Source organism: Equus caballus, chromosome 11, assembly GCF_041296265.1.
Source record: "Equus caballus isolate H_3958 breed thoroughbred chromosome 11, TB-T2T, whole genome shotgun sequence".
In the NCBI taxonomy this organism is placed as follows: Eukaryota; Metazoa; Chordata; class Mammalia; order Perissodactyla; family Equidae; genus Equus; species Equus caballus.
Genome location: NC_091694.1, coordinates 26,711,687 through 26,738,627, shown reverse-complemented (window position 1 = coordinate 26,738,627; position 26,941 = coordinate 26,711,687). Strand labels below are relative to the sequence as shown.

General features: G+C 37.1%; 1 protein-coding gene across 4 annotated transcripts in view; it reads left to right on the top strand.

Annotated features, from left to right (window-relative positions):
• SPAG9 (sperm associated antigen 9) overlaps positions 1 to 26,941 on the top strand; it is a 126,868-nt gene that overhangs the window by 8,146 nt on the left and 91,781 nt on the right. For all 4 annotated transcript variants that reach the window (XM_023652784.2, XM_023652782.2, XM_023652781.2 and 1 more), the window contains exon 2: positions 22,618 to 22,738. In XM_023652784.2, the coding sequence (XP_023508552.1) occupies positions 22,618 to 22,738 (121 nt within the window). The remainder of the gene's footprint in view (positions 1 to 22,617; positions 22,739 to 26,941) is intronic.

Below are 26,941 nucleotides of genomic sequence, written 5' to 3'. Positions count from 1 at the left end.
AAAATTCCGAAAAGTAAGTAGCTCTCATAAATGTGTTTCCTTTGTTTTCTGTCTTATTCCTTCTCATGCTTGACTTCTCAGCAGTGTTTGACTTTTCTGGTCACTCCTTCTTTAAGAAACATTATATTTTGGTTCTGTGGCTTTGACATCTCTTGGTTTGCACCTTACTTATCTGACCACTCTGTGCATTCCTCTTACATTAGTTTTGTGTTTGGTGTTCTTTCTGAGGTCCTCATTAGTTCTCACTCTGCAGACTGCCTCGCTGATATTATCCATTCCCATGCGTCAGTTACTATTCATTGACTATTCCAAAGTGTATATCTCATTCATTCATGTAACAGATATTTATTGAGTGTCAACCGTATGCCTGGTACTGTGTCCAGAGGATATAGGGTGAGTAAAACAGACAAGATTCTTCCCTCATGGAGCTGACAGCCTATTAGGAACTTTAAGGCCACATCTCTCTCTGGAGTTTCAGATTTGTGTGACTGTTGTTTATTGGACATGAATGTCTCCTGACAAGTCCAAAACTGAACTTATTTCCCAAGCCTGCTCCTCCTGAATCCCCTGTCTTTGTGAGGGATACCACTGTCCACATACCTGGTCACCATCCTTAAACCTTCTCTCTCCTGCATCCCCATTACTACCTTCTTTTGTTTCCAACTTTTAAGTATTTCTGGAATCTCTTTACTTCTTTCCAAATCCATTTCTAAAACTCTGCTACAGGCCACCAACATCTCTTGCCTTGCCCTGAATCCAAACTCCATGGAGCTGGAACTTTGCATCATTCACACTGTATACTAGTGTCTGGTACATAGGAAGTACCCAATGAATATTTCTTTTTTTTAATTTTGTTCTTATTTTTATGATTTTTATTACGGTAACATTGGTTTATATCGTTATATAAATGCCAATGAATATTTCTGAATAAATGAATGATGACTGAAACTGTCCCATAACTGATCTGTCTGCTTCCAGTAGTGCCAACCTATAAACTGTCAATCCCATTGTACCCAGATCTCTCCAAAATGGAGATCTGGTCAGATCATTTCTGTACTTAAAAGCCTTTCGTGACTCTGTCTGAAGTTCTGGAAGTGACTAAAGTTCGTAACATACATACAAAGCCTTGTAATCTGGCTGCTGCTTATCTTACCGGCCTCTTCTTTTCCTTTTTGAGCCATACTGAACACTTTGAGTTTGTTTTGTGAAAAATGTTCTCTTCAAGCCTTCTTAAAAGCTGCTGCCTTGCTTGGCACTCTCTTTTTCTTCTATTGCCTGGCTAACATTATTCATCTTTCTGGTGTCAATTCTGGGATGTCTTTTATGAACACCCAAGTATGAATTGTGCCCATCTTAAATCTTCCCACAGCATACTGTCCTTCGCCTCCCGTAGCACTTCCAATGTTATATCAGACCTGTTGCTTTAATTCCCCCACTAAACTACTGGGATGCAGGAAGTATTTAATAGATGTTTATTGGTTGGTTGGGTGGATGGATGAATATGCTAAAGGTCAAATTGCTAAGCCTAACTATTTAAAGTTCTCTTTTGTGCATTCAAGTTATTGTCCTTAGTGTTGGTGCCAAGTTATGCTAAAATTCAGAAAATTCTTCAATAAGTCCTTTGACTTTGGCATATACAGAGAAACCATGACTTCTCCTGAGTATAGTTACTGCAGATGCTGCCTACATTTCCTATACATAGTCGATACTCTAGAAATATTTATGCATTTTCAAAATTGAAGTATTAAGATCGTTGGAACTACTGTCAAAAGTATTGTAGGGATTACTTCTGCATTTGCAAAGGTTGGGCTGGGTGATCTTAGAAGTCGTGTTAGCACCATGATTCTCTGGTTATTTTAAACTTAATAGTGGCTTTCTGTTGTATTTTTATTCATTTTAGCCACAAATAATTTTTTCTAAGTTACTGGTTGAGAAATAAGTTGGTCTGTCTGAATAAATTTTCTACACAAATGAAGGTTTAAGTGCCAAAACTTAATTTTAACTGTTTCCTTAGAATCTTTTGGTAGACATTTTTAATTAGGATACAGCAGTAGTACCCTACAGTAACAAATAAAGTGGTTAGTAAAACATTTTCTATTTTTGAAGAAAAATTCATTCTGAAGAATAGTAAGCACTTATTTCTTGGGCATTGAAATCTGTATTGGTTAAAAGCATCTGCTAGGCTATTGTGGTATGAATCAGATTTCTAATTTTAATTATCAAATCCTCAATTTGAATTTTCTTTCAGTTACCTGTTGTCCTAGCCTCATTTTTTGTTACTGCTACCTATTCAAAAGCAGATACCTTTTAAAAAGTTAAACAGGTTGCGCAGAAGTGTGAAATCAAATAAATAGGCTTTTGTAAAACCAGAAAGGTAACTTTTTAAGAAGAGTTTTGTTTGTCTATGGTTCTTTGAAAATAGTCTACTTGAACCTGTTTGATGTGATTTGGGAAACTTTTGATGGAAATTACCCATTAATTTGTGACTTGTTTAGTTTTTACTCTTTAAAGAATATTTTTATGCTGGGATAGAAATGCAGCCAGTAATTTACTCAGTTTTAAACATCTGTAACCTAGCTGAGGGCTAGGAAGTAAAAAAAGAAGATTTCTGAATAGCTAAAATGAATGTCTCAAACTCTGTCTAGTAGAGTTTATATCTTTGGCCTACTGAAGAAACATTTAAAGGCAAAGTGTTTATTTACCCTTATGTTAAATAAAATAGTTTATTAGCCCTCAACAGGTTATAGACAAATTAAGGTTATAAGCAAATTAAGAGGGTATCTATTAGAGAAAAGTACTTATAACAAATGATAGGTGTCTCTGAAGCAGGACTGAAAATTAAAAGAAGTAATATAGCGCAGTGGCCAAGGACAAGGGCAATAGGTCAGATTGCCTTGGGTCAAATCCTGGCTCTGTTACTTCCTAGCGATGTAATCACAGACAGGTTTCTTAATGCCAAGCCTCAATTACTTAATCTGTGAATAGGGGTAATAATAGTAACAAGCTCCTAGAATTGTTGTGAGGATTATACGAGGAAAATGAGCTTTTCAAAGCTCCAGACATTTGGTTAACATATGCTAAATGTTACCTATATGTCTGATATCTACGTACCTGTCTATCCATCCCATTTATTCACTTATAAAACAGATGTTAATTAAACACTTTGTGCCCAGAGTTAGGGGTGCAAGAATGAAAAATCTAGGATCCTGTCCTTGAGGAGCTCATAGTCTGGTGGGGAGACTAAAGTAAATGACTAGAGCAGCCTTATGTAAGCATTCTAAACAAGTACAGTATGTGCGAGGTGCTAAAAGCCTAACTCAACCTGAGGCACAGCTTCTCAGAGACAGGGTGGCATTTCACTGGGTTGTGTGTCACACAGCCAAAGTATGAGAGATTTGAAAGTGTGTGATGTGTTCAGAAAACTGCAAAAACATGACTTTTTTTGATATGTTTAAATAGTAAATATTGGATTTCCGTATGTTCTTTAAAAATATATACTAGTACTTTTGCCACATAGGGGAGTGGCAAGAATTGAGGTCGAATAGATAATCAGAGGTAAGAAAGTAAAGGGCTGTGTTGTCAATTTTGGATTTTTATCTTGAAGGCGTCACACACTATAATGAAGTATGGTTTATAATCATGATTCACAGTGATTTGGAATGACTGTTACCAACAAAAGGTTACATTTTATTTGATATCCTCCATTTTAAGGAGATAGGTGTGTATGAAATTCTAGAAACATTTTTCATTAAAATGGATATGATAAAAATGTTTTGGGGGGCTGGCCCCATGGCCAAGTGGTTAAGTTCTCGCACTCTGCTTCGGTGGCCCAGGGTTTCGCTGGTTCGGATCCTGGGCTAGGACATGGCACTGCTTGTCAGGCCGTGCTGAGGCAACATCCCACATGCCACAACTAGAAGGACCCACAACTAAAATATACAACTATGCACTGGGAGGATTTGGGGGAGAAAAAGCAGAAAAAAAAAATAAGAAGATTGGCAACAGTTAGTTCAGGTGCCAGTCTTTAAAAAAAAAAAGATGTTTTGGTGCTTTAGTTTATCTTAAAAATATGATTATGAAGAATACTTCATTTCTTTATGATACTAGTCAACTGATAGCATTAATATTGTTGACTTAGAAAATTTTCATCCCCCTAGCAGACTGCTTTTTTTTTTTTTTAAAGATTTTCTTTTTCCTTTTTCTCCCCAAAGCCCCCCGGTATATAGTTGTATATTTTTAGTTGTGTGTCCTTCTAGTTATGGCATGTGGGATGCTGCCTCAGCTGGCTTGATGAGCAGTGCCATGTCCACGCCCAGGATCCAAACCAGTGAAACCCTGGGCCGCCAAAGCGGACGCAGAGCGCAAACTTCACTCTGCCACAGGGCTGGCCCCTGCATTTTTAAAATATAGACTAACTTGATTTTTTCTTCCTGTGAAAATTTCACTTTATATAGTTACCACCATATCGTTTCTTAAAATTGTTTTTATTGTGGTAAAATATATATAACATGAAATTTACCATTTTAACCATTTTTAAGTGTACAGTTCAGTGGTGTTAAGAACGCTCATGAGCCAATCCTGATGGCCTAGTAGTTAAAGTTTGGCGTGCTCTGTTTTCTTGGCCCAGTTCACTTCCTGGATGCTGAACCACACCACTGGTCTGTCAGTGACCATGCTGTGGCCGAGGCTCACACAGAAGAACTAGAAGGACTTGCAACTAGAATATAGAACTATGTACTGGGGCTTTGGGGAAGGGGAAAGAGAAAAAGGGAACACTCACTTTGTTGTGCAGCCATCACCACCCTCCATCTCCAGAGCTTATTCCTCATCCCAAACTGAAACTCCGTAGACATGAAACACTAACTCCAGTTTTCCCCTTCTCCTAGCCCCTGGAAACCACCGTCCTACTTTCTTTCCCTATGAATTTGACTGCTCTACATACCCCATATAAGTGGAATCATACAATATTTTCCCTTTTGTGTCTGACTTACTTCATTTAGCATGTTTTCAGGGCTCTCCGTTTTTGTAGGATGTATGATAATTTCATTCCTTTTTAAGGCTGAATACTATTCCATTATAAGTATATACAAGTCTCTTATCAGATATATGATTTGCTAATATTTTTCCCATTATGTAGGTTGTGTTTTTACTTTGATGATGTCCTTTGAAGCAGAAAAGTTTTTAATTTTGATGAAGTCCAATTTATCTATTTTTTTCTTTGATTACCTGTGCTCTTGGTGTATGTATAAGAAACTATTGCCTAGTCCGAGGTCACAAATATTTTACACCTCTGTTTTCTTCTAAGAGTGTTATAGTTTTAGCTCTTACATATAGGTGTTTGATCCATTTTGAGTTATTTCTGTACATGGAGTCCAAATTAATTCCTTTTCATATTGTCCCAGCAGCATTTGTTGATGAGACTATTCTTTCCCCATTGAATTGTCTTGATATACTTATGCTAGTATCATCCTGTTGTGATTACTGTAGTTTTGTAATAAGTTTTGAAATTGAGCAGCATCTTCTCCAACTTTGTTCTTCTTTTTCAAGATTGTTTTGGTTATTCTGGGCCCCTGGAATTTCCATATGAATTTTAGGATCTGCTTGTCAATTTTTGCAGAAAAGCTAGCTGGGATTTTCATAGGGATTTTGTTGAATTTGTAGATCCATTTGGGGAGTGTTGCCATCTTAACAATATTAAGTCTCTTGATCCACGAACATGGGACGTCTTTCCATTTATTTGGATTTTTAATTTCTTTCAAAAGTGCTTCGTAGTTGTCAGAGTATAAGTTTTGTACTTCTTTTGTTAGTTTTATTTCTAAGTATTTTGTTCTTTTTGATACTATTGTAAATGGAATTGTTTCCTTAATTTCATTTTCTGCTTGTTCATTGCAAGTGTTTAGAAATACACTTGATTTTTATATATTGATCTCATATCCTGTAACATGGCTGAACTCATTTATTAGTTCTAATAGGTTCTTTTGTGGATTCCTTAAGATTTTTTATATACCACATCATGTCATCTGCAAATAGAGGTAGTTTTACTTCTCTCTTTCCAATCTAGATGCCTTTTATTTCATTTTCTTGTGTAATTGCCCTCACTAGAACTTCCAGTACAATATTGAATAGAACTGGCAAAAGTGAAATTTTTGTCTTGTTTCTGATCTTAGAGGAAAAGCATTCAATCTTTAACCATTAAGGATGATATTGTGGAGTTTTTGTAGATGCTCTTTGTCAGATTGAGGGAGTTTCCTTCTATTCCTAGATTGCAGAGTGTTTTTGTTATGAAGGGATGTTGAATTTTGTCAAATGCTTTTTCTGAAACTATTCAGATAAGCCAGTGCTGTTCAGATACATTTTTAGGTGTTTTTTTTTTTTAACATCCAGAAATATTTTGCTTTTGACAAGCCGGAAGTTAAATTTTATAACTCAAGTTTGAGTAGTATAAAATTAATCCTTAAAAAAGATGTATGTGTGCACCTGAAAATTAAATTATACATGAAGAGCTAAAATAATGACCCTATTTCCCCTTTGATAGGATGGTCAGGGAAGGCCTCTGGGGATGTAGCATTTCAGTTGTGACATGAAGGATGAGGAGGAGACCATTAGGGGACAGTTCTGGACAAAGGAAATGAGGCTCTAAAGTAGGCAACAGTTTAAAATTAGGAGTCAACCCGTCTAGAGGAAAGGGAGGAGACAGGAGATAAAAGAGGCATGGAGAGCTGATCACTAAGTGGGCCTTGTGGACCAAGGTAGAGTTTGGGTTGTAGTCTAAGATTGTATTCTAGTAGGAAGCCATTGGTGATCTTCAATCAAAGCAATAAAATGGTCATGTGTAATATATATAATTTTTTAAGTATGTTTAATACATACTGAAGTATTTATACTGAACTTATATGATATTGAGATTTCTTGGGGGAAAAGACACAGAATACAGGTAAAACAAGATTTGCCATATGCTGATAATTGTTGAAATTGGGTGATGGTACATAGGGATTTATTATACTGTTCTCTACACTTTTATGCATGTTTGAAAATTCCCATTAAACATTAAAAAAAACACAGAAAAACAACTGGACAGAAATGGTTATCTACCATTTTTTTATTTATAGACATTTTCTAAATTTTCTTCAATAATATATTACTTTTTTTCAGGATAACATTTTCAGATTTTGTTTTGGTAATAGAAGAATGTTTACCTAAGAGAGTCAAGTGTTGAAATAAACAGTAGTGTCAAGCTTTAAGATCTGTAAATTAAAGTCAGAGATGTAAAATATTGACCACATACCTATGGAAGCACAAAACTGTGTAACAAAGTCAGTAAAGCATTACTTGGCTGTTGTAGCAAACTTCAGCATCACACTTTTTTAGGCTTTATCAGTGTGGTAATCAATTTCTGCTCGATAGCCTCTGTCATAGGCCAGTGAGTTTTTCTTCCTTCTTGTGTTTTTGGGTAAGACAGTAGAAAATGAATGTTCTCTATTTGCTGCGGTGATTAGTCACAAGGACTATAAGGAATATAAAATATACAGATGCAAGAATAGTGAAGCTCATGTTGAATAAATGGTCATGGTCGGTTATATACAATTATGAATGATACTTTGGGCAGTGAGTAAATTCTTTCACACGTGTAGTACTTGTTTGGCTATTATTTCCTTTAGTCATCTTGTTTACCTATTTTTCCTGTTTACAGACAAAATACATGCTCTTTCTAAAAAACAAAACCAAACCAAGACATTACAGAAATACTTCTAGAACCTTGCCTGTTAGAGAGACCTCACTATTAATAGGTTGATATACATTCTTTTAGATGCCTTTTCATATATGAGTATAGTTTAAATTAATGAGATCATAATGTGTGTAATATGTTGTAACTTTATTTTTTTGATGAGGAAGACTGGCCCGGAGCTATCTGCTGCCAATCTTCCTCTTTTTGCTTGAGGAAGATTGTCTCTGAGCTAATATCTGTACCAGTCTTCCTCTATTTTGTATATGGGACACTGCCACAGCATGGCTTGATGAGTGATGTGTAGCTCTGCAACTGGGCTCCAAACCCACGGACCCCAGGCTGCTGAAACAGAGCGTGTGAACTTAACCCCTATGCCACCGGGCTGGCGCCGTTGATTTTATTAACTCATGTCTTGGACATCTTTCTTTGTTTGTACTAAGTGGTTGGATCATAACCACCCACAGGAATTGATTGAGGCCTCAAGGGGAGTTTGAAAGTCAGGACCCATCCTGGGTTCAGCTGCCATTGCTCACTGCTCGTTACAGTAGCAGGTACCTCCAACCACCTGAAGGAAGGTTTTCAAAATACAGGCATACTGCAGAGATATTGTGGATTTGGTTTCAGACCATCACAATAAAGCAACTATTGCAATAAAGAGAATGTTGCAATAAAGCGAATCACATGATTTTTTTGGTTTCCCAGTACATATAAAAGTTATTTTACATTATATTATAGTCTATTAAGTGTGCAGTAGCATTATGTCTAAAAAATGTACATATCTTAATTAAAAATACTTTTTTTGGGGGGAAGATTAGCTCTGAACTAACATCTGTTGCCAATCTTCCTCCTTTCTTCTTTTTTTTTTTTTTTCCCCAAAGCCTCAGTGCATAGCTGTATGTCCTAGTTGTAAGACCTTCTGGTTCTTCTATGTGGGACACTGCCACAGCATGGCTTGATGAGGGGTGTGTAGGTGCATGCTCAGGATCTGAACCAGCGAATCCTGGGCTGCCGAAGCAGAGTGCACGAACTTAACTACTATGCCGCCAGGCTGGCCCCCCAAAAGTACTTTATTGCTAAAAAATGCTAACCATCATTCTGAGCCTTCAGTGACTCATAATCTTTGAGTTGGTGGAGGGTCTTGCCTCGATGTTGATGGCTGCTGACTGATGGGGGTGGTCATTGCTGAAGGCTGAGGTGGCTGTGGCAATTTCTTAAAATAAGACACCAGCGAAGTTTGCTGCATTGATTTGTCTGTCCCAAATGATTTGTCTGTAGCTTTGGATACTGTTTGATGGCATTTTACCCACAGTAGAACTTCTTTCAAAATTGGAGTCAGTCCTCTCAAACCTTGTCACTGCTTTATCAACTAAGTTTAAGTAATATTCTAAATCCTTTGATGTCATTTCAACAGTCTTCACAGCATCTTCACCAAGAGTAGATTTCATCTCAAGAAACCACTTTCTTTGCTCATCCATCAGAAGCAACTCCTCATCCGTTAAAAGTTTTATCATGAGATGGCAGCAATTCAGTCACATCTTCAGGCTCTACTTCTAATTCTAGTTCTCTTGCTGTTTCTACCACATCTGCAATTACTTCCTCCACTGAAGTCTTGAACCCCTCAAAGTCATCTGTGAAGGCTTGGAATCAACTTCTTCCAAATTCCCATTAATGGTTATATTTTGATCTCTTCCCATGAATCATGAATGTTCTTAGTGGCATCTAAAATGATAAATCCTTCCCAGAAGGTTTTCAATTTATTTTGCCCAGATCCATTAGTGGGATCACTATCTATGGGAGCTATAGCCTTACAAAATGTATTTCTTAAATAATAAGGCTTGAAATTTGAAATTACTCCTTGATCTGTGGGCTGCAGAATGGATATTGTGTTAGTAGAGGTGAAAACAACATTAATCTCATTGTACATCTCCATCAGAGCTTTCAGGTGACCAGGTGCATTGTCAATGAGCAGTAATATTTTGAAAGGAATCGTTTTTTTTTCCCCGAGTAATAGGTCTCAACAGTGGGCTTAAAATATTCAGTAACCATGTTGTAAACAGATGTGCTGTCATCCAGGCTGTGTTGTTCCATTTATAGAGCACAGGCAGAGTGTATTTAGCATAATTCTTAAGGGCCCTAGGATTTTTGGAATGGTAAATGACCATTGGGTGAAAAGGACTGGGCAATCTCTAGTTTAAAAGAGACCTAAGAGCTACATCATCCAAGTGTAACGTATAGACTTTGTTTGGATCCTGACTGTAAAAGCATTTATAAGACAACCAGGAAAATCTGAATAGTGACTGGATATTCCCTATTATTTCATTAAAGAATGGGGAATGGTGCTATTCTAACTCATTATTCCTTTAGCATTTATTAGCTAAATTTTTTTATAAAGGAGAACTTCCCCCTCATCAACTGTTTGGTTACCCTAAGGTATGGTTTGTACAAGAAAGACAAGATGAGTGCTAGATTCTTCAATTCATACTTTTATAATTTCCCAGAGCTCTTCTTTGTTCTTTCTCTCTCCCTACCCCCACCTCTTTTTAAAAATAGCATACTGTTCTGGTTTCATGGATGCAATGACTTTTCTTTGGTCTCTGAGTGTATTAATTATAGTTTTCATTTTTTCTCTGCTTTGACTGTTTCCTCAGAGTCCCATTTTTTTCCTGATAGTTTTGGTCTCTCTTCTTTCAGATTGGAGTTTCAAGTGCCTAATAACCCTTAATTATCCCTTCATGTTTTAAGGGTGAGGCACTAAAAAAGGAGGGCCAGAAGCTGTGTGTGCCTGGATGCAGTTTACTGCCTATTGGGAACCCAGATTTCAATCTCCCATGGTCTTTTCTCAGAGACATTTGAGTTTTTCCAAAGAAAGATAATCTCTTTGTGGGTGGGGAGAGTGGAGTGGTAAGTAAGCCTAGTTATTATGGGAATTGGGGTGAGGGCAGGAATGGAAAGGGGGCTTGTCAGTATTACTGTTTGGTATATAGATTTTCACTTAATTCTTTTCATTTGGCACCTGACTATGCCTGGTGTCCCCGAGTCTAGAATCTCTCTTACTGAGTTTATTCAGAACACAAACTTCCTATCTTCTGAGTGAGTGGGCAAGGAAGCCTCCTGGCTGCTCTGGGATGGTGCTGGGGAGCTATGTGGATATTACTAACCAGTGCTTTTAGGCTAACCTTCTTACCCCCGGGTTTCAGCCCCACTGCCACCCAAGTTCTCTAATTACATAGTTTCTATAATATGGATCTATTGTAATGTATCCACCATCTATTGATGGACATGTAAGTCATCTTTCAGTTTTGAGCTGTTTCAAATAGCACTTCAATGAATATCCTTCTACATGCCCATTGTGCATATTTATTTGTTTTTTAACAACAGGAAGCTCTTATTACAGAACGTTGTCATATTAACTTAAATGCCACTAATAATTCTATTCCAAGTTATTTCTTTATTAACTGTTTATTACAGAAATATCCAAATACTAAAGTAGAGAAAATACTATAATGAACTCCCATGTACCCATCACTCAACTTTTTAACAGTTATCAACATCAAGCCAATATTGTCTCTTCTGTCCCTCCCTACTTCCCCCTCAGCATCTACACCATAATTTTAAAGCAAATCAAAGATTACATATCAGTGAATCTCTAAAAGATAGAGTTAAAAGAAAATTATCACACCTAAAAGTTATAAACGATTATTCCTTAATAATATTTAATACTTAATCAGTGTTCACATTTCCCTAATTATCTCATAAATGTAGTTTCATATTTGGTTATTTCAATCAGAATTGAAACAAGATGGTCCACGTATTTACACTTGGTTTAATATGTCCCTTAAGTTTCTCTTAATCTGTAACAGTTCTCCTTTTCCTCCCCTGGTCCCCTTCCTATTTAGTTTTGAAGAAGGGGGATCATATCCCTTGGGCATTACTTACTATGGTCTATCTTCTTATTTCTTAAAAGATACTACATTGAATAACAATTAGATTTAACTGAACAATAATTATTTAATAGAATGGAAGTATTTTCCTTCCCCCACTCTGCAAAGTAAATGAGGGGAAGATAATATCTTGTTGGATACTTAGCAATAAGTCAGCCTTTTATTTACTGGTGTTATTTTTTACACAACTACTGTAGTCAAAGTTACTATCGTAAAGGGCTTTTTTTTTTTTTTTGTCTCTTGCATCTTTACTCCAACAAGTAACAATCTCTAGGGATTTTTTTTTTTTTTTTTTAACTTCAGGAGCTTGCCTTTTCAAAGTATTCGTTTGTTTTTCTCCAGAACAGTGGGGCAAAACAGCCCCTATAAGCCATCTGGACTTGAAAGCATTTCGGTTTGTCACAAAGCGTATTCTTTTTAGATCCTGACATAAGTCTGTATTGTCTACTGTCTTTCTTTTTTTGAACAGTGTCTAGTTGCTCCCAGGAGAGTTCTGTCTGAAGTTACATCAATGTTATTGCTGACCAATTAGTTATTAAGAGGGGAAAGGGGTATCTGGTGAAGATATGTTTATCATACATGCTAAAAAAAAGCCCATTCATGGGTTCTTGTCCTACCCCTCAACACTTTCTCTAAACAGTGTGTGTGAGAGAGACATAAAGACAGAGACAGAGAGTGGGAGTGGAGGAGATGTGCACTCTACACCAGCACACCTGTGGGATCTGACACACTATCCTGTGCTGAGGGGTGGTAAGCAGAATTTTCCAGGGATAAGCTGGTTTTAAAGTTTGAAAAACTGCCCCTCTCCCGCCTTGATTTTGATATTGCCTTAACCCCATAATTTGCCAAATGTGGTGGAGGGTGACCAACTTTATAAAGTTATGCCACTGGCAAGAAGTTAAATCACATTAAGTCAATTATGAATGCTCTAGGCTGCTGCTGCTTTTTTTTTTTCCTATTAGGACAAAATGTTTTATTTATTTATTTATTAATTATTGCGGTAACATTGGTTCATAACATCCCATAGGCTTCTTACGAAAATTCATTTACTTTTTTTTCTCCTTCAAAATGTCTCTGGCTAGGGTAAAGCCTCTGAAATCCTATTTACTATGTTTAAAAGTACTGTGTTATATGCAAATTATAGTAATAAAAGGAAACCTAGTAATATTGGGAACTCTTTATTGTAAATACCTTTAAAATATAGGAAAGAATGAAGTCTGTAAAATGGATCTATTTTGTGCAGTCTTTCTATAGACTTTTTGGAATGCATCTACACTTCTGTATCCTAGTTCTGAAATACATCACTCTTGTATTTTAGCTTTCGACATCAACAAATCTAATGTACTGTCATGGCATATAGCATGAATTGTATACAGTTGTGCACCACATAACAACATTCCATTCGATGACGGACCACATATACAAAGGTAATCCCGTAAGATTATAATGGAGGTGAAAGACTCCTATTGCCTAATGATGTTGTAGCCGTTGTAATGTTGTAGCACAACGCATTACTCACATGTTTGTGATGATGCTGGTGTAAACAAACCTACTGTGCTGTCAGTGGTGTAAAAGTATAGCACATACAATTATGGACAGTACTTAATACTTGGTAATGATAATAAACGACTATGTTACTGGGTTATGTATTTACTATCCTTATTGTTATTTTATAGTGTACTCTTTCTATTTATAAAAAAAACAGTTTACTGTAAAACAGTATGCTGTGTTGTGCCGGCAGCAGCCTCCTACATCTCATGTTTACGTGTCTCTTGATTACATCTTGCCTTGTGCTTGATTTAATCTCATGTTGTTTTGTTTGTTATGGCCCCTAAGTATACAAAATCCACTGATGATGTTGCCAGTATGAGGCCAGTTGAGTGATTGACCTTGAAATGAAATTAAAAGTGATTTAAAGACTGTGAAGGTGGAAAATCAGTGACAGTTATTGCTCGTCAGTCAGGCATGTCCCATTCTACCATATCTCCGATCTTGAAGAGCAAGAACAAAGTGACGGAAGCTGTTAAAGGATCTGCTTTATTGAAGGCAGTGAGACTAACAGGAATTTGAGAAGGGCCTGTATCAGACATGGAGAAACTTCTGATGACCTGGATTGAAGACCAGACACAGGAGCAATCCCTCTGAGCACCGTGACAGTCACGGCCAAAGCAAAAAGTTTGTTTGCTATGTTGAAAGAAAAGGCTAGGCCTGACTACACTGTTGAATTTACTGCTAGCTCTGGCTGGTTTAAACAGCTCAAGAGTTGTTATTCATGACATAATGTAAAAGTGAGTGGTGAGTCTTCGAGTGCTGATGTGAAGGCAGTTGAAGAATTTTTGGAAACTCAGTAAGCTGATAGTGGAGGAAAATTACTTGCCAGAGCAAATATTCAGTATAGATGAGACCTCCCTATTCTGGAAATGGATGCCTGAAAGGACTTTTATCAAAAGGAGACCAAGGCAATGCCAGGTTTCAAGGCTTTTAAAGGACAGGATAACAGTTGTGCCTGGGGGCAATGTTGTAGGCCGTGAATTGAAACCATTTGTGATCTGGCACAGTGAGAACTCCAGGGCCATTAAGCATATCAGTAAGCACATATTGCCAGTGTACTACATGAGCAATAAGGAGTCATGGATGATCCAATGATGCCCTCCTAAATTGCTCTGCCAGTAAAATGGAGAAGTACCGTTTGAAGAATACCATACATTTCAAGATTTTGCTTATTGTTGGTAATGCTCCCAGACATCCTCCTTTTATTGGTAATCTTCTTCCCAATATCAAAGTGGTGTTTCTCCCTCCAGACACCACCTCTTTGATCCAACCAGTGGACTACTACCTGAGAAGGACATTTCCCCGGGCTATTGCTGCAACTGATGAAGACACTGATATAATTCTGGAAATGTAACAGCATCTATGACTGCATCAAGAACCTTGCTTGGGTTTGGGGTGATGTCACCAAGGAGTATATGTATGGCATCTGGAAGAAGACACTCAAGACGTTCGTCCATGATGTCAAAGGATTTGCCAAGGATGAAGAGATTGCAAAAATCAACAAGGCTATCGTTGAGATGGCAAACAACTTTAACCTGTGTGTGCGTGGGGATGACACTGAGGAACTCCTAGAAGTGGTTCTTTTTCTTTTGCTGAGAAAGATTGGCCATGACCTAACATTTGTTGCCATTCTTCCTCTTTTTGCTTGAGGAAGATTGTTGCTGAGCTAACATCTGTGCCAATTCTCTTCAATTTTGTATCCCGGACACTGCCACAGCATGGCTTGATGAGCGGTGCATAGGTCCATGCCTGGAATCCAGGCCTGTGAACCGTGGGCTGTGGAAGTGGAGTGCGTGAACTTAACTACTGTACCACCAGGCCGGCCCCTAGAGGTGGTTCTTGAGGAACTGACTAATGAGTAGTTGTTGGGACTGGAACGTGAATGCTTAGCTGAAGAAGAGACAGAGAAAAGGAAACTGCAGGAGAAGAAAAAGAAGAACCTCCAAGAAAATTCACAATGAAGTGTTTAGCAGAAGCCTTTGCAGACCTCAACAAGCTTGTTAAATAGTTTGAAAACATGAACCCCAACATTGAAAGGTTTTCATTAATAGAGAGGAATGTTCATGGTGTATTATTTACTTACAAGTAAATCTATGATGAAAAAAAGAAACAAACCAAGCAAACCATCATGGACATATTTCTGAAAAGAGTGACACCTCCTCAAGAAGAACCTCACGCAGGTCCTTCAGGAGGTATTCCAGAAGAAGGCACTGTTATCATAGGAGATGACAGCTCTATGCTTATTACTGTCCCTGAAGACCTTCCAGTGGGACAAGAAGTGGAGGTGGAAGACAGTGATATTGATGATCCTGACCCTGTGTAGGCCTCGGCTAATATGTGTGTTTATGTCTTAGTGTTTAACAAAGAAGTTTAAAAAGTAAAGGAAAAAAAAAGGTTTTTTTCTTTTAAATAGAGAAAAGCTTATAGAATAAGCATATAAGGAAATAAAATGTTTCTGTACAGCTGTACAATGTGTTTGTGTTTAAGCTGTTATTACAAAAGAGTCAAAAAGTTTAAAAAATTAAAGTGCTTATAAAGTAGAAAAGTTACAGTAAACTAAGGTTAATTTATTATTGAAGACAAAAAAAGATTTTTTTAGAAATTTATTGTAGCCTAAGTGTACAGTGTTTATAAAGTCTGCAGTAGTGTCAAGTAACGTCCTACACCTTCGCATTCACTCTCCACTCACTCACTCACTCACCCAGAGCAACTTCCTGTCCTGCAAGCTCCACTCGTGGTAAGTGCCCTATACAGGTGGACCATTTTTTATCTTTTATACCATATTTTACCCTGCCTTTTCTATGTTTAGATACACAAACGCTTACCATTGTGTTACAGTTGCCTACAGTATTCAGTACAGTAACATGCTATACAAGTTTATAGCCTAGGAGCAGTAGGCTATACTGTATAGCCTAGGTGTGTAGTAGGCTGTACCATCTAGGTTTGTGTAAGCGCACTCTGTAATCACACAATGACGAATCGCCTAATGACACATTTCTTGGAACATATCCCTGTCATTAAGCGACACATGACTGTATCATTAAAATGGAATTATCCCTTCACATTGATTTCCCTCTCCCTCAGTATTCCATTTCAGAGTTTGATTTTGATTAACTACATTTAGAAAAATGCCCATTATCATTTTTGGTCAGATAAACGGTAGTATTAATACTTGATAGGTCAAGCATTTCTAAGCAGAAATGCACATGAATTAAGGTTCATGTTGAGCTTTTCGGCCACCACTGAAGAGGTATAGTCCTATATTTTGCATTTCCCCCTTTTCCTTTATTGTTTTAAAATATGTAAATAATCCATGTTTATTGTTAAAAACCCCCAAAAAACCAAAAACCCCAAAACAGCAACTTTAGACTATGTAAGGATAGGCTATTAAAAAAAGATAAAATCACCCTAAGTCTCACCACTGATAAACAGCGATAGTCAGCATGTTGATATATGGCTGGAAACCTTTTCTTTTGCCTATTTATTCCTCCGGTTTATAAAAGTAGGATCATACTATATGTAACATTTTGTATCAAAGCCCTTCAGAATGTAAGGGCTTTGATCCACATTGCTCACCTCCACGCAGGTTGTACCAGTTACACTCGAAATAATGAGATACCTTATTTACAAATAAATATTCCATATGTGTTCTTGAATACCTCACAGATAGCTCACCTTGATATTAAAAATCAATTTTATTATATTACCCGTACTTCCCCCATCTCTTTACTCTAGATAATTGATACCACCTTCCCCACCAGTGGTCAAACCAGAAATCTAAATTGTTTCCTGACCTTTCCTTCTCTCTTCTCCTTTGCATTCATCCAGTCACCAATCTTGTTTATTTTACCTCCAAAATACCTTAAATTCATCCTCGTCTCTCCATCTTCACTGCCACTCTTGTAATTATCTTTCATCTGGACTACTGTGGTAACCTTTAGTCTCCCTTCAAATACTCCTATTCCCTTCTCAAACTCCCCTTGACCCCCATCGTGTTCCCCATATTTTCGCAGACTGGACTTTTCAGAGTATGAGTGGAGTTCAGCATGCTTAATATGATCCAGTATCCTGCAAGGCCCTGTGTGATTTGGTTGTTGTCTGTTTTCCAGCCTCATGTCAGGCCATTCCCTCTCCCGTGTCTCTTAAGCTTGGCCATTCTGGATTTCCTTGGTTTCTTTCAGCCCCTCTTTGCTTGATGAACCTTTATTTATCCTTCAGCTCTCAGTTTAAATGTCTCAAGAATGTCTTCCTTGAGTCTCTCATATCCAGTCAGTTCCCCACTGTACACTTTTCTGATTATCTTGTACTTTTGTGTCACATGTGATTATAGTGCGGTTGCATTGCATGCACACTTGAACTCTGTGATTTTTAAGTCTTATTTCATATTCATAGTTTGAAATGTTGATTGTTTTGTAACCTACTACGTTCCAAGCACCTTAGAACACTTAGAATGATAGGGACTCAAGTTGTGTGTTGAAAGGATGGATGGATGAATGGAAGCTTATTTTCCCACTAATTCCCTTTGTGAATCAGAGGAGAGATTCCCAACTTATTCTTTGGCTAAGAATAAGCCACTCAAATTTCAATCCCGAATTGTATTTCCCTGCGCATGCCATGATCTTTATGCCTTTGCTTGTACTGTTATCTCTGCCTGGAATGTCTTTACCCCACTTCGTCAGGTAAACTGTTCCTTTTAGAGTCAGCTGAAATGGCTTCTCTTTTTTTAAAGCAGATTTAGTCACTTATTTCTTTTGCCCCTTATACTTGCTTTCACTATGGTACTTAGAATGTTATATTCTTCACTGTTTACTGTTTCTTTGATGGCTTTCATGAAGTGAGTGCTTGGATTGGATGGATGGATAAGGAGTTTTAGTTTTATATTTAATATGTTATTTAATTTAAGAGTAAATCTTATGAATGATGTTACTTACTAGTTGGTAGTAAATATCTTTATACTGCCTAACTGCCTTTTTGGTACTTCTGCTGACATCTGGAAAACAGTCATTGTAAATAGGTGTATGGCTTTATTGTGACAAGAATTTTTTTTTTTAGTGAGAAAGATTGTCGCTGAGCTAACATCTGTGCCACTCTTCCTCTACTTTGTATGTGGGATGCCATCACATCATGGCTTGATGAGCAGTGTGCAGGTCCACGCCCGGCATCTGAACCTGTGAACCCTGGGCCACTGAAGCAGAACATGCAAACTTAACCACTATGCCACTGGACCGCCCTGACGACAAATTTTTCTTTGACTAGAAAGCGACAGAATCGGATATGTTCCTATTTTTATGTTATCTCAATTAGTTTGTTATATCAAAGTTAACAGGAGTAGAAAGCAGATATGCTTCTTTGAAGTAAATTAAGAAGACTAGGGCCCGCCCCAGGGCCTACTGGTTAAGTTCGGTGGGCTTTGCTTTGGTGACCTGGGTTTGGTTCCCAGGCACCAACCTATACCACTTGCCGGCAGCCATGCTATGGCGAGGACCGACAGGCAAAACAGAGGAAGATCAGCACAGATATTGGCTTAGGGTGAATCTCTCTCAGCAAAAAAAAAGAGAGAAGACTTTAAAACAAGAATCAGCCAGGTTTGTAGTCTACAAAGCTAGTAAGGAGGTTCAGCAGTACTCACGTGCTACTAGCCCACCTAGGATCTCTCAGTGTAGAAGAGATGTGAAAAGCCTTGTTGGAGGACTTGCTTTTTAGTGTAGCCCATGTCACCTATTGCGTGAGGATTTTCTCTGTAGTAGAGAAGATTAAGTATAGAAAAAAAGAAACAGTTCTCATTACCTCCCTTATAATCTACCTCCAACCCCAACGCAGGGAAAAGGAGTCCCCTATTAGGGCCGTGCACCAAACCTTTTTCTGCTAAGAGCTTTATTTTGGCATTTGATTGAATTTTATGAAACTTTTCTATTTCTACTCCAATTTTCTTTTTCTTATATTCTTATATCAATATTTCTTACTTTCACATGATTGCTAAGTGCCATATAGAGAGCTTGGCTATCTTCTGAAGTCTTTTGTAGTTATCATCAGTATTCTGTTTCCTGAGCTACTCTACACAATACCAACTTCTGTTCCCAAGGTTATCTGTATTTTCAGGGATATTTCACAAAACAGTGGCCCCAAACTAGTCCATTTGACAGATGTTTTTCTTGGGTAACAATTTAGAAAATTTCAGTCATTTGTTACTTTCTATTTTTACTCTTTAAAGGCTTTTAAGAAGTGTTTATCCTACTAGGCTTTCACTGCCCTGTATGTATTAACATGCCTTATCAGAACTGAGGAGTATTTTTATTTTTGTTGTGTAACAGTGATTAACATTTTAAATGAGGATGGCAGCTTTACATTTCCAAGCCAAGATGTAATACACATTTAAAATTGGGATTTTCAAGAGCAGAGAGAATTTCTTAAAATTATTTTTAAAAATCAAGATTTACAATTTTCGTAAATGGGGAAAATCATTCTTGATTTCTTGTAGAACTCGAAGATGCACTGAAATTGAACGCACAGTTTTGTGTTTCATATATTTATCTTCCTGGGAGAAAGGATCTATTTTCGTAAGATTCTCGAAGGAGTTCATGATTACAAAATGCTTAAGATCTACTGTTTAGAACAAGAAAGGAAAAAACATATACACTCTTGTGAGAAACGGCAGCTCACTTTTGTAGTCTCTAAATTTATCTGTATTAATTTGCCTGAAAGAAAGGCCTGGGATTGTGTATTTGCTTTGGAATATTTTCATTCTCTCCAGTCCTTTCCTGTAAAGGGAAACTGGAGAAACAGGAGATTTCCATTTGGAGATAAATAGCTCTGCCAGGCCAAGAACTGTCACATCATTTTGCAAAAAAACCAAAAAACTTTCTTCCTTTCATCATATTTACTTAAGGTGATATGAAGCCTCAGTGGTCGTAATAAAAGGTGGAAAATTCTGAAGCTTGAATCATCTAGGTAGGTCTAAGTCATGCTTGTAGAATAAGCAGGTAGTAGTGACTGCTAAACAGTTATGGATTATTCATGCCCTTCTGTAGCCAAACTGGGTCGCTAAGAAACGAAGCAGACATGCAGCTCTGTATCCGTGATGATGTTTCTTCTATCAGTCAGAAAGAAGTACTGAAGAGGCTGAATAGGGGTGAAGTTGGGTTTTTTACCAGCTTTATTGAGAAATAATTGACATGTAATGTTATGTAAGTTTAAAGTGTACAATGTAATGATTTGATACATGTATATATTGCAAAATGATTACCACAATAATGTTAGGTAACATATCCATCGCTTCACATAGTTAAAATTTTTTTTTCGGTGAGAACTTTTAAAATCTACTCTCTTAGCAAATTTCAAATATACAATACGGTGGTATTGTTAACTGTGGTTAACCATGCTCTACCTTATACCCCAGAACTTATTCATCTTATAACTGGGAGTTTGTAACCTTCAACCACCTTCACCCATTTCCCCCACCCCCAGCCCTGACCCTGGCAGCCACCAATCTGTTAGTGGTAAAGTTTTTTGTTAGGAGTTTATTAGCACAGCATTTTAAGTGTCACTTGGTAAACATCTGCTGTATGTTCTTTAAAACAGCATTTTATCCATAGCATAAAAGAAGCCTCCAATAAGAATTTCTGAACACCTACCCAGATATAGCAGTTCACTTAGCCAAAGGAGCATCATTTTCAAAGCAGGCCAAAAAATAATTACATTTTCTTATTAATTCTTAGTCTTTGCTTATATCCCCAGGCAAAATGCTGAAATAACTCACTCAGACTTCATCAGCAACATCCTGTTACATAGTTGCTGCTTTTCTGTTCAATGTAACCTTTATATCACCTGCCTGCATTTGATCTGTAGCCAGTGACTGCCCTTGGAAAGCACGGATAGTATGGTACTGTCATGTTCCATGTGCCTGGCACATAGTAAGTAGTCAGTAGACATTTCTTGAATGAATGATTTGTCAAGTTTGCCTCTTTTCTTATATTTACTATAACCTTTACTCCTTCTATGTCTAGACATCTTTAGATTAATATTCTGGAAAAATAAACAATGGCTGTTTGAGACTTCCCAGAAGCCTCACAAATATGGAATATCTCCATAGAAAATATAGGGCAGGGGTGCTAAATGTGGGGTTTGTGGAAGGAATTAAGGGGTCTCTGAGCCCTGAGAAAAATAGGCGGAATTTGGGGTAAGGGCATTTTTTCTGGGGAAACATGTTTTATGGATGTATCAAATACCCAGATGTGTCTGCGGACCCCCAAATGATTAAGAACCAATGTTTCAGAGGTTGTAGCTTTCAAGAGTCAAAGATAAGGAAAACATTGGCTAATAATATAAGGAAGTCAGATGGCTCTTGAGGGGAAAGTAGATGACTATATTAGGATGCTTTCAGTTTCTTGTGATAGAAACCAACTCAAACAAGCTTATGTAATATAGGAATTTATTGGTTTATGTAACTGAAAAAATAAAAAACACTGGGGAATACCAGCTCCAGGAACTACTGAATCTAGAACTCAAATAGTACCTTTAATTAGGGTTTTCTTCCTCCTTGCTCTTTGTCTTCTTTGTATTGGCTTTATTCTCAAGAATACGCTTTCCATGTGTTGGAAAAAGATGCCCATCTGCAGCTTAAGTCCGCTAGATTCTTAGAGTTTGTGATTCCAGAGGAAGAGAGGTAGTATTCTTCCTAATAACTAGCAGATGTCCTGGAGAGGACCCTGATCAGTCTGGTTCAAGTCATCTGCCCATCCCTAGGGAGATGAGTCTTCACCAATCGAATTACATGGACTGCATAGAATTAACATGAAACTAGGGAGAAGTTCCTCGAAGGAAGGCAGTGTGTTCAAACGAAAAACAGAGTCCACTACAGTGATTGAAAAGTTTCAGGACAGATAAAGTAGGTAATGGACAAAAACATTTCATATTAAAGCTATGGTGTATTTAGTGATGTCTAGGTTTTTTGTGAACTATACACTTTTCTGTATGGGTTTCAGTTTTAATTACTTCATAATTCTTCAGTTCTCCGTTTGTTGTACATGTTATGTATAAAATTATGTAAAAAACTCTCTTGAACTCAGATAAATATGCCAGTATGCTGTTAAAGGATTTATATGTTTGGAATATGATACATGTATTTCCTTTGGAATGCCCATTGTATGAAGTGGGAACACTCTCATAAACAAATTATTTTCTCACCTTTTTCCTTCTATACTTGGAGGTTTTAAAAATTAATTTTTATAGAAAACTAAAGTTATAGAGAAACTAAGTTCAGAATTCTGAGATCTTTTTGAGTAGTTAATGTCTAATTACCTAATTGTCTCGTGTCTTGATACCAAGAAACACAGGAGTTGATAATGTTAAAAAAAATTTTCATTTCTCTTGTGAAAATAATATATTTTTCTTTTTTATTAGAAATTCATTGAATTTGAAGACTCTCAAGAACAGGAAAAAAAGGATTTACAGACCCGAGTGGAATCTTTAGAATCTCAAACAAGACAGCTTGAACTCAAAGCAAAAAACTATGCTGACCAGAGTAAGTAAAAATACTTCCCCTCATCAGTACACATGAAAGAGTGGGCTGTAATGGTGCAGTGACTCATCCTGACATTTGACTAGGGTTTCAGCTACGTGCTTGGAATTGTCATCCCAGACTCGAGAGTGGGACCCGGGAACTAGGTTCAGTTCTTTTTTGTTCACATTCTCACGTGGTGCCTATGTCTGGAGAAATGACTAAATCGAAGATACCTGTGAGACTCTCTTCTTCAATTTAGCTCTCAGCCTTTGTTTGCAGTTAACAATGTGCTTTATCCATTGTGCTGGATTCTGGGGTGTGTGTATATGTGGATCATTCTTTCCGATTTTGACCAGGTACACAAAGTTGCATTGGTTCCTGTATTGCTCTGAAATTTAAAAATGTGAGAGAAACTCTAGCTTTGAAGTATATATAAAAAATTACTGAAATCTCTTTTCCTTTTCTGGTGGAAAACTGGGGGCATTTAGAGGAACAGAATGTCATTTTTCAGGATCATATCATTTTTAATATAATTTCATATATTATTCTTGATGTAAAAATAATTATGGTTTCAGACCCCAAGGATGATTTCCTCTTTTTGGCTAATGAAAGTGGACTTAATTAAGTCAAAATTAGAAACAGAAATGGGGAGAAACTTCATGGCCTGTTTTCATGTTTGACTCAGGCAGGCAGAGAGCGCTCCAGTTCTCCCCCACCCCCCGCATTGTGAACTCTCAGCCCCGTGGGGAGCAAGAGATGGCCAACAGTTACTCCTCTCACATCACCCGTTCAGGCTACGCAGTGACGCCTGTTATTAAGGGACTGGCATTCATGGTGTATAGTCTTCACTACCAGGCTTGGAGTGTGTGAGATACCTGACTGCTCCCTCCAGGACTCTGGAAGAACCTAATAGAGCTAACCTACTACCACTGAGAATCTGGAGTTCAAGCCTTCTAGAATTCAAGGAGAACTCACAGGGCTATTAAGCAGATGTTGTAGAAGGGAACCAATGGATGTTGGTAACAGAAGCCAACTAGAGTGAGACAAAATGAGCCACGTGGTCGTGTCTTTGTACTTTTTAGGCTTGTAGATACCTACAGTGCTGTACCCTTCCTTTGTTAACGTTGAATACATCTGGTGGCTTCTGTGATTCTATTATAGAAATTTGAGGTCTTAGAGAGCTGTATGATGAAGTCCACAGTGCATATACTAACAAATAAATTACTGGAGTCACATTGCAATGAGTACCACTCATCTAGAGAAACAGTCTTGTGGCAATTGCAAGCTTTTGGTAGATTTCAAGGGTTACCATTCTTGGGGCTGGCCCTGTAGCGTAGTGGTTAAGTTTGGCGTGCTCTGCTTCAATGGCCTGGGTTGTGAGTTCAGATCCCAGGTGTGGACCTACACGACTTGTCAGACAAGCTGTGGTGACTACCCACATATAAAGTGGACGAAGATTGGCACAGATGTTAGCTCAGGGCGAATCTTCCTCAGCAAAAAATTAAAATAAAATAAAAATTAGTATTCTCTATTCAAAAAAGAAGAAAAATTGGCTATTAGAGATAATATTTTAATCCTAACTTGACTGTGTTTTTTTTTTTATTTTTGCTGAGGAAGATTCACCATGAGCTAACATCTGTTGCCAATCTTCCTCTTTTTGTATGTGAGCCACTGCCACTATAGCATGGCTGCTAACCATCGAGTGTTGTAGGTCCATGCCCAGGAGCTGAACCTAGGCCACCAAAGTGGAGTGTGTCAAACTTAACCACTAGGGCACTGGGGCTGGCCCTTGACTGTGTTTTTATATCAGGGCTTATATAGTATTTTAGAACCAAATACTAAAGGCACAGTTGACAGAACTGACTTCTCATTGTTTTACCTATTAAGTTTTCCTTCTGATTTCTGAAGAGTACCAAGTTTTAGATAAGGAAATTTTCTTTTAACTTAGAAAGGAACTCATTGTCTAGAATCCTTTTATGCATTAAGCAATCTGCTTCTATGATAAGGGAGATATGAAAGGAAGAATTACCTTGTACTTAAAATTGTGTCTTTGATATCAAAGTACCTTAAAATACCTCTTTCCTTCAGAGGAGATACTGCTGATTTTTTCACAAAAGTAACTAAATGGGGTGAATTACTAATTTTTTCATATACACTTTATCCTTTTTATTACTGAAATTTAAAGAACCTGCACCCTGTTCCTTTCTAGTAAATGTAAACAAAATATAGTAGTCTCTTAATTTGTCATCCAGTCCAATGAGTCATAGCCATCTCTTTTGGAATTGGCATATTCTTTTTTGGAATTGTCATGTTCTGTTTAGTGGTTCTTGGTACATAATAGCGTTTGGTCATTTTTAATGTGAACAGAATTGAAGTAAGAAGTATTATCCATCCTCATATTCCTTTCTCAGAAGTACTGATTACTATGTTTTCCATCTTTTTTTTCTTCTTCTTCTCCTTCTCCCCAAAGCCCCCTAGTGCATAGTTGTGTATTCTAGTTGTAGGTCCTTCTGGCTCTGCTGTGTGGGACTCTGCTGCCTCAGCATGACTTGATGAGCGGTGCTAGGTCCATGCCCAGGATCCGAACTTGCAAAACCCTGGGCCACCAAAGCAGAGTGCACAAACTTAACCACTCGGCCACAGGGCCGGCCCCCTATGTTTTCCATCTTAATTCAAAGTAATTTTTAAAAATAAAGTATTATTTAAAAATAATGATAATTCTTTAGGGACAGGATGAGGAAATTCTTCACCAAGTGTTGGGTATGATCTTGAGCTAAATTTGACCTGAAAACTTTATTTTTTGTTATTAGTATAATATCCCTCCAAGAACTTCTCCTCCTAGGAGTCTGCTATCCCATTTTGAAGTAAATCTTCATGTCTAAATCTTGTTAAAGAACTTACAGCTGTGATTAATCAAAATCGACTATTCAGATGCACAAAGCTGATAACACTAATTCTCTTGGTCCATGATAAATCTTCTTTTATTAATGCTTTGGAACTTAACTCCTTCTCCTTTGATACTTTGGAGTATTTTTCTCTTTGCCATCTAATTGTTTTCCTCTCTCTTCCTTCTGTTTTTCTCTAAGCCTTAATTGAGTATGATATGAAGTCTATCTTAAAATTTTCTTCCAAGTCTTTATCTTACCACATTTAAACATCTGAAAAAAGTTTTGGAGGGAAAAAGAGTTTGACTCTTTTTTCGCTTTACTCTCTTAGCTCCCCCCCCAACCCCTCAAATCTCCAATATGAATCAAAGTCCTTTATTTTTTAAAAAGGTGGTGGTAGGAAGTAATCCTCAAGTATCATCAATGCCCTATCTTATTGGAAAACCAGGACTGGGAATATGTTTTTTAAAAGATGAAAGCCAATGTAAATGGATGTATGTCAGAGTATATTAATTCTTTCTTGTATAGTAGGAAACAGAATATCTTGACTATTTAATCTTAATTCTACTATTTAAAGAATATGCAGTGATTTTTATTAAAGTTACTGTAACCTAACATCTATTTTTATTTTTTAAACTTTTTAAATGTTTTAAATGTATTTTTTAGTGTTATTAACATCTGTTTTAAATAAGCACTTATTTAAGGCCACAGAAATTACCAATGATGGATACCTGTTGTAGAGGAGGGATGGGTATAGTTTTTTCTGTTTAGTGCTGTGTTTTTGAATGCCATAATGATAACAGTATCTTGTCCAATTTCCATGTTTATATTTAATATGTTTAGTATTTAATTTTAAAAGACTGTCAATTCTGATTGACATGTTTTAGAGCACATATCCCTTTTAAAAAATAGCCACAAAAAAAGTCCAGCTTCTGCTTTAAAGACTACTTCCTATGTTAAAAGGGGAAATTTTGGTTGTAGTTGCTTGCTATTAGAGAAGCAAGAAAATGTCAAGAAATAGGAACTGAATTAAAGGAGACACTTCACAGCTTTTGATAGTATGAATCTCTCAGGTTGTGGTATGATTTTACAATTGAGAAGTTCAGTCTATAAAAATTTTGTTACGGTTTTGTGGTCATGTTTGATTTTAGAAATTTCTGGTTGCTCTCTTTTCAATATTTGAACTATATAAGAAGTATCTTTGGTTTTGCAACATGAATAAAACATTTTTTAACATGCTGTATGTTATTCCTTATTTGGAAGTAACAATAACACTTCTTGGTAGTTAACACCTTGTGAGTCTTAAGGAAGAAGCTGAAATATATGTGGAGAGGAATAA